The sequence below is a fragment of the Oncorhynchus kisutch genome, linkage group LG11, assembly GCF_002021735.2.
Source record: "Oncorhynchus kisutch isolate 150728-3 linkage group LG11, Okis_V2, whole genome shotgun sequence".
Lineage (NCBI taxonomy): Eukaryota > Metazoa > Chordata > Actinopteri > Salmoniformes > Salmonidae > Oncorhynchus > Oncorhynchus kisutch.
In genome coordinates, this window is record NC_034184.2 from 66,201,204 (window position 1) to 66,209,448 (window position 8,245).

The 8,245-nt window shown below is 42.6% G+C and overlaps 1 protein-coding gene across 1 annotated transcript; it reads left to right on the forward strand.

Moving 5' to 3' along the window:
* The first annotated feature begins 2,678 nt into the window (after nt 1-2,678).
* On the forward strand, nt 2,679-4,387 carry LOC109900178 (C-C chemokine receptor type 3-like). Its single transcript, XM_020495886.2, has 2 exons — nt 2,679-2,768; nt 2,858-4,387. Exon 2 carries the CDS (start codon nt 2,881-2,883, stop codon nt 3,943-3,945), a length of 1,065 nt encoding a protein of 354 aa, XP_020351475.1. The 5' UTR covers nt 2,679-2,768; nt 2,858-2,880; the 3' UTR covers nt 3,946-4,387.
* The last annotated feature ends 3,858 nt before the right edge of the window (nt 4,388-8,245 follow it).

Consider the following 8,245-nt stretch of genomic DNA (forward strand, 5'->3'; position numbering starts at 1 on the left):
TTTGTGGGTGAGTCCCAGAAAGAGGGCCAATTATCTACAAATTCTAACTTTTGGGAGGGGCAGAAAACAGTTTTCAACCAGCGATTGAGTTGTGAGACTCTGCTGTAGAGCTCATCACTCCCCCTAACTGGGAGGGGGCCAGAGACAATTACTCGATGCCGACACATCTTTCTAGCTGATATGCACGCAGAAGCTATGTTGCGCTTGGTGATTTCTGACTGTTTCATCCTAACATCGTTGGTGCCGACGTGGATAACAATATCTCTATACTCTCTACACTCGCCAGTTTTAGCTTTAGCCAGCACCATCTTCAGATTAGCCTTAACGTCGGTAGCCCTGCCCCCGGGTAAACAGTGTATGATCGCTGGATGATTCGCTTTAAGTCTAATACTGCGGGTAATGGAGTCGCCAATGACTAGAGTTTTCAATTTGTCAGAGCTAATGGTGGGAAGCTTCGGCGTCTCAGACCCCGTAACGGGAGGAGTAGAGACCAGAGAAGAATCGGCCTCTGACTCCGACCCGCTGCTTAATGGGGAAAACCGGTTGAAAGTTTCTGTCGGCTGAATGAGCGACACCGGTTGAGCGTTCCTACAGCATTTCCTTCCAGAAACCGTGAGAAAGTTGTCCGGCTGCGGGGACTGTGCCAGGGGATTTACACTACTATCTGTACTTACTGGTGCCACAGACGCTGTTTCATCCTTTCCTACACTGAAATTACCCTTGCCTAACGATTGCGTCTGAAGCTAGGCTTGCAGCACAGCTATCCTCGCCGTAAGGCGAGTACAGCGGCTGCAACTAGAAGGCATCATGTTAATGTTACTACTTAGCTTCGGCTGTTGGAGGTCCTGACGAATCGTGTCCAGATAAAGCGTCCGGAGTGAAAAAGTTTAGGAAAAAATAAATAAATATATGAACGGTAATTAAAAAGTGAAAACCGTAAAGTTGTCAGGTAGCAAAACAGGTTGGCAACAAAACGCACAGCAACTCGAAAACAAGCCTGCAAGTTGTGACCGGAAATGACGTCAGACGTTCACACACGTTCACACACGTCAGACACTGATTGACACTCGTAGATGGTGATCTTAGGCTTGTGTGCGGCTGCTCGGCCATGGAAACTAATTTCATGTAGCTCCCGACGAACAGTTCTTGTGCTGATGTTGCTTCCTGAGGAAGTTTAGAACTCTGTAGTCAGTATTGCAACCGTAGACAGATGATTTTTACACACTAGGCGCTTCAGCACTCGGTGGTCCCGTTCTTGAGCTTGTGTTGCCTACCACTTTGCGGCTGAGCCGTTGTTGCTCCTAGACGTTTCCACTTCACAATAACAGCACTTACAGTTGACCGGGGCAGCTCTAGCAGGGCAGAAAGTTGATGAACTGACTTGTTGGAAAGGTGGCATCCTATGACGGTGCCACGTTGAAAGTCACTGAGCTCTTCAGTAAAGCCGTTCTACAACCAATGTTTGTCTACGGAGTTTGCATGGCTGTGAGCTCAATTTTATACACCCGTCAGCAATGGGTTTGTCTGCAATAGCCGAATCCAATCATTTTAAGGGGTGTCCATATGGTTTTGTATATGTAGTGTATTTTGTGTTCTTTTTTAGCTCCTAGATTTCACTCTAGCACGTTCTCCCCAATTAAGGTGCCACCAACCTCCTTTGATGGAGACACAGGTTTTGGACACATTGACTTCAAAACACCTTGATAATCTGCTGATTTAATTTAAATATGATTCCCCCCCCCCCCATTTCATGATGTGTTCCACAAGTACCAGGCAGCAAAAGGGTGTTCTTTTCACTGAATGATTAGTTTGGTCGTCGGTAATGCTGTGGGGTTGCTTTGCTGTCTCTGGTACTGGGGGCCTTGAATGTGTGCAAGTCATCATGAAATCAGCAGATAATCAAGTTTTTGGGGGATATAATGTTCAACCCAATGTCCAAAAATTGGGTCTCTGTTGAAGGTTGTTGGTCTTCCAGCAGGACAACAACCCCATACACACGTCAAAAGCACCCTGGAATGGTTCAAGAAGAAGCACTGGACTGTTCTAGAGTGGCCAGCGAAGAGTCCAGATCTGAATCACATCCATAACCTATGGCAAGAACTGAAAACAGCAGTTGGTAGAGGGCACCCCTCAAACATTGAAGAATTAGAGCAGTTTGCTGCTGAAAAGTGGGCCAAATTACTATCTACAGATGTGCAGCAAGCTCATTGATGGCTAAAATAAGCATTTGTAGGGAGTTATCTTGGCCAAAGGTTGGCAATAATTTTGTCCATGCCATTTGCCTTTATTTTCTTAATATAAATTGTAAGCTTAAGCTTAAAGTTGGTTCTGCAATGTTAAAAATTCATTAACAAGGTGTGGATACCAAATGTTTTCTTCAATTTCAACTGATTTTAGAAGAAATAGAGAACTTTTTTAGTAAAGTGCAAGGGTGCAAATATATTTGTAGGGTATATATATATATCCACCTGACATATGTTGGAAGACGTGTGCTGAAAGTAGGATACATGGGACACACACAACGATTTTTTTTCCCAACCCCCAATATGCGCCACTTCTGTAGAATAGAAAGATAAAATCTAAAGGCGAGATGACAAAGGTCTGATTCATAGGGTGTTATGCATCACACCCGGCTGACACACTTGCATACACACACACACTTACCTCCCCTGTGTATTTCCTAACCTAGGCTGAGTCTTACTTGAAGACAAAGAAACTTTTACATTTACTTGCTGCAAGCAAGCAAATAAGCCAGCCAAAAGTTTTGGGTAAGTCAGCTAAAATTGATCTTTTCCTCTCTCAATTACTGCTGATTTAAATAAGTTGTTTACTGTAAGAGCTGGCAATGTTTTGACAGGTTGAGAGTAAACACACCAAGCAATGGAAATGGACATGAACTCCTCGTTTGGGGAGACAACAGCGGGCTACGCGGACTACAGCTCAGAGACGGACGCTCCGCTCTGCAACAGAGAAACAAACCACAACTTTGGGGTCAAACTCTCCACCTTCTACCTGCTGATTTTCACACTGAGTGTGGTGGGAAACAGCTTGGTCCTCTATATCATTTGCAAGTTCGAGAAACTCAACACGGTGGGGAACATCTTCCTCCTCAACCTGGTGGTGTCGGACCTGGTCTTCATGTCCAGTCTGCCCTTCTGGGCCGTATACCACCACAAGTCCAGCTGGATCTTCGGCCGGGTCTGGTGTAAGATTGTGGGCAGCGCCTACTTCCTAGGTTTCTACAGCTCGATCCTGTTCCTCACCCTCATGACCTTTGACCGGTACCTGGCAGTGGTCTACGCCGTGCCGTCCACCAGGCTACGTCGGAGGAGCTACGCCCTCGCCTCATCCGCCGCTGTGTGGGGTATCAGCCTCCTGGCGTGCATCAAGCCGTTTGTACTCTACGACCAGGCCGAGCATTACTACCAGGGGTTGGTGTGTGAGGAGGTTGGTACCCCAGAATCGATTGTCTCTGAGGAATTGGAGCTGTCGGGGCCATACCTCCAGTTAGGTTTATTTTTCCTATTTCCTCTCATTGTTGTTTTTTACTGCTACGTTAGGATTGCCGTGACGGTCATCTCCTCCAGGATGACCAACAAGTACAGGACGGTGAGACTCATATTTGTCATAGTACTGCTGTTCTTTGCATGCTGGACTCCTTATAATGTGGTGGTGATGCTTCAAGCAGCTGAAGTCGACTGTGTGAAACTCCGTAAGCTTGATTATGCGCTGCATGTTACTCGTATGGTCACATATCTGTACTTCTGTATCAATCCTGCCTTCTACACCTTTGTGGGGAGAAAATTCCAGAACCACTTCCGGATTCTGCTGCAGAAACATATGCCGTGTTTAAAGAACCATGTCTCAATCAATGGTAGCCGGACACTGTCACATATTAGAAACCCTCAAGTGGGCATAACTAGTCAAACAGATGTTCTGGTATGATATAGGAGCCCTGTGGCACAGGAATGCACATTAATTCATGTCTAGGAGTCTCATATTAGTTAATGAACCTTGAAAAATGTATGTTGCTATTCACCACTGTGCCTCTGCCTCTGCATTGCTTGCTCTTTGGGGTTTTAGGCTGGATATCTGTAAAGCACTTTGTGGCAACTGCTGATGTAAAAAGGGCTTCCTAAAATACATTTGGTTGATTGATTGAAAATAAATGTGTTTATACAATGTTAGTTGTAGATGTGAGTTACCCCCTTACTATGTAAAGTGTTTGAATGCTTCGGTTGGTAGAAAGGCACTCTATAAATCCAATCCATCATCAATGCTCCATTATTGTACAATTTCAATAAAATGTTGTCAAGAACTTGGAGACAAGTTGTGACAGGACAAATTAAGACATGACTTAATGTGTCATAACAATGTGCAAGTCATTCTTTTCTATATTTACTCTTAGTCAAATTTTTACATTTAGCCTCTGGCTAACATTATCTGGCAATGTAAAGCGTTGCTGTTTGGAAATAAACATTACTCCTGACTCAATATGCAGGGTGAGTAGCTAACTTCCTTCTTCCATTCACACCTACATGTTTGAAAAATGGAGCGAGCATACCATGTTTCACTAATTCTGTAATAATATATACCAGTTAACAGACACTTTCCTCCAAAGCAACATAGTCATGCATGCATACATTTTTGACATATTGGTTGTCCTGGGAACCAAACTCACCATCTTGGCATTGCAAGCGCACGTGCTCTACCAACTGAGCTAGAGAGGACCTCTACACTGTCGGTTTAATTTATCTGATGCTACAATTAGTTTCAACCTTTTGGGGGAGATTGTGCAAAAAATTAGGACAGAATAGAAAGATAATATCTAAAGGCGAGATGACAAAGGTCTGATTCAGAGGGTGTTATGCATCACACCCGGCTGACACACATGCGCACACACACTTACCTCCCCTGTGTATTTCCTAACCTTGGCCTGAGTCTTACTTGAAGACAAAGAAACTTTTACATTTACTTGCTGCAAGCAAGCAAACAAGCCAGCCAAAAGTTTTGGGTAAGTCAGCTAAAATGGATCTTTTCCTCTCTGAATTACTGCTGATTTAAATAAGTTGTTTACTGTAAGAGCTGGCAATGTTTTGACAGGTTTTCAGTAAACACACCAAGCAATGGAAATGGACATGAACTCCTCGTTTGGGGAGACAACAGCGGGCTACCCGGACTACAGCTCAGAGATGGACGCTCAGCTCTGCAACAGAGAAGCGAACCACGACTTTGGGGTCAAAATGTATCTTCCATGAATGCCAAAGCAACATACATTATATAGAGTATAGTATGATGTTGGTTATGTGTTGTCTCCCTGACACTTTTTAACCCCCAAAATAATTGTCCCTTGGAGGATAAATAAAGTGTATTGACTTGAATTGAATAGTTTGTTTCAAATTGTATGTCCTCCATTGTGATGGCTTTAGAATTCTATGGTACTGTAGAATTATTTAAAGAGATATTATTATTTTCTAAGGGAATGTTGTGTAATTCTGATTATCTAGCTAGCAATTGCTACAGTAGTTAACTACTGTGCTCTCTTCTGATTGGTTATATGTTGGTTAATCATTGGGAGAGAACAGGAAGTAGTTGAGTTGATGCATGGCTGTAGATGTGATCAGTTCGTCATTAAATCTGCAAAAGAGTAATTGGTCTCCATCCATTGTTTGTCTACACAAACCAAGTTTATTTCAGGAATCAAGGTAAGACCCAAGTGCAGACTGTGTGAAGTAACAATGTTTATTGTAACCACAGGGGCAGACAAACGACGGGTCAAGGCAGGCAGGGGTCGATAGTCCAGAGTAGGAGTAAAGGTACAGGACAGCAGGCAGGGTCAGGGATGGGCAGACTGGTCAGGCGGGCAGTACAGGGTCAGGACAGGGAAAGGTCAAAGCCAGGAGGATGAGAAAAAGAGAGTCTGGGAAAAGACAGGAGCTGACAGAACGAACGCTGGTAAGCTTGACAAACAAGACGAACTGGCAACAGACAAACTGAGAACACAGGTATAAATACCCAAAGGATAAGTGGGGAAGATGGGCGACACCTGGCGGGGGTGGAGACAAGCACAAGGACAGGTGAAACATATCAGGGCGCGACAGTTTCTAAACGAGTAAAGTACATGTCGGATGAAAAATAGGCCTGATGAAAACAGCCAATTTGTCGTAACCTTTCCAAATGTCGACAAAATAAAATACGCTAAAAAAAGGTGGGATCTTTTTGTGTCTGAAAAAACACTTTTGCGAGACAAAGCAGTGGAAACGTTTTTTGGGGCGTCTTATTCTGGTGACATGATGGTCTACGCTTGGCTGCCGTTTGACAAACCAAAATAATCTTGCTTTTTGTCCATAATAACCTTATGTAGGCTATACCCGGATTGTATCTGTGCAGGTGCCAAGACCAGAGTGGACACATTCGCAAAAACAATATTCTGACGCAACCGTCAGTAGACTTGCAATGGAAACCCAATTAACTTGTATTTTTTTCCGGGACATGGAAATATAAAAGTTATTTTTACATGCACTACATCATCACGCACAGCCATCTAACCGCAACAGGTCAAGTTGATGAAAACACATCTCTGGTGGGAAAATGCACATATTGTCTTTATGCTCAACTGTCCCACAGGGGACCCACTAATCCTGACGAAGTTTCAAGTGCTTGTAAGTAAGCATTTCACGGTAAGGTCTACCTGTTGTATTCGGCGCATGTGACAAATACAATTTGAAGAGAGTCTTCAATCCACCATATAAAGAACCCTTAAACTACAGTATCAAATCACTCTTACAACCAGGGAGGAAGTTGAGCAAAGAGGAAGCCAGAGAAGAAGAATTATTTGTAAACTCTGCATCATTGGGAATGGTATGTAAGCAAGCATTTCATAGTAAAGTCTACACCAGTTCTGTTCGGCGCATGTGACAAATAAAAATGGTATTTGATTTGATTTGATAGCTGCCCACGAGGCACAGACGTCAATTCAACATATAGTCCACGTTGATTCAACATAGTGTCATTGAAATTACATTGTGTTTTCATCAGAAAAGTAAAAATAGCATTCCTGCACATTCTATATGTTTAGGTAGTCCTTTCCTGCAGTCAACTGACCAAATTTCCCTTTAGTGGCTTCATGAGTGGAATTGTATTAATACTGTATGTGTCATAATTGCATAATTAATAAACATTATTTCTATGTCAAATGGTTGTTATATTTCAGTCTTCTGTGATGTACATAAAGTGCAATATTGAGATGCAAACTCAAAATGGAATACATTTCAACTCTATATCTGACATGGTACAGTTGTCTTCTTTTGTTAAGCCCATAACCATGTGTGTGAGATATACTTTTGTTCCAAAGTAGATTTGTTTAAGACTACCAAGAAGTCCACTGCAATAAAAGGTTGGTACTTCTTCCCTTTAAAGTTTTGTTTTGGTTAAATGAATGCTACAGTCTACACAACACACCATTATGCTTTCGTTCCTTATTGTGCTGTGAATAAAAGCCATATAGTTCCTCATGAGATACTCCTATACACAAGTTTACTGTAGATACCATTTATTTGGTCAACATTTTAGTCGAAATAACCTTTTTCTCAGACGTCACTTCAGGCAGGCATAGTTCATATAGGTAGAGAGCATATTCAATATAATAACAGAGAGAATTTTCAGTGGGGAGATTATACGGTCTGTTGGGGTTCTTCAGTGGAAAGACAACTCATGCGTATGTGCATGAGACGTGTGCATGACATGGCTTAGTAATGTCTCAGGTCTACATTGCAGCTGTCTGTATGCAGTCTTCAGTCTGGGAGGAAGAGGACATCTAGTGGTGAAGTTAACATGAAAGGGCCTTTTAAATGATGACAATTAGAACATTTTTAACATGTATCTACAATAGAGGTAGAGGACATGATTTCTGAATTCTAAAGCAACCCCTTGCACCTAATACAGGCACTTCATGAATGCCTAGATCTGAAAACATTGCATTAGAATTAGGCATGCCAAAGTAGCAATAGCCTTATCCTTCCCTCTGATAGGCTGGATAGATTTCTCTGACATATTGGATGAACTGGTCTAATCCTTTTTGATCTTCAGAGGTGCATAAGAGAGGGCTAGAGATTGATTTGAAGTTCATCCTGTACACAATACACCAATTTCACTGAAATCAACTGCAATTCTTACTGTTCAGAATTCCCAAGTTTTGAGACATGAAGGTGATGAGAGAGAGTTTGTGGCAGATCTATCAATCTCC

Coding starts and splice junctions, on each gene's coding strand:
- LOC109900178 (XM_020495886.2), top strand. CDS start 2,881: ATGGAAATGGACATGAACTCCTCGTTTGGGGAGACAACAGCGGGCTAC.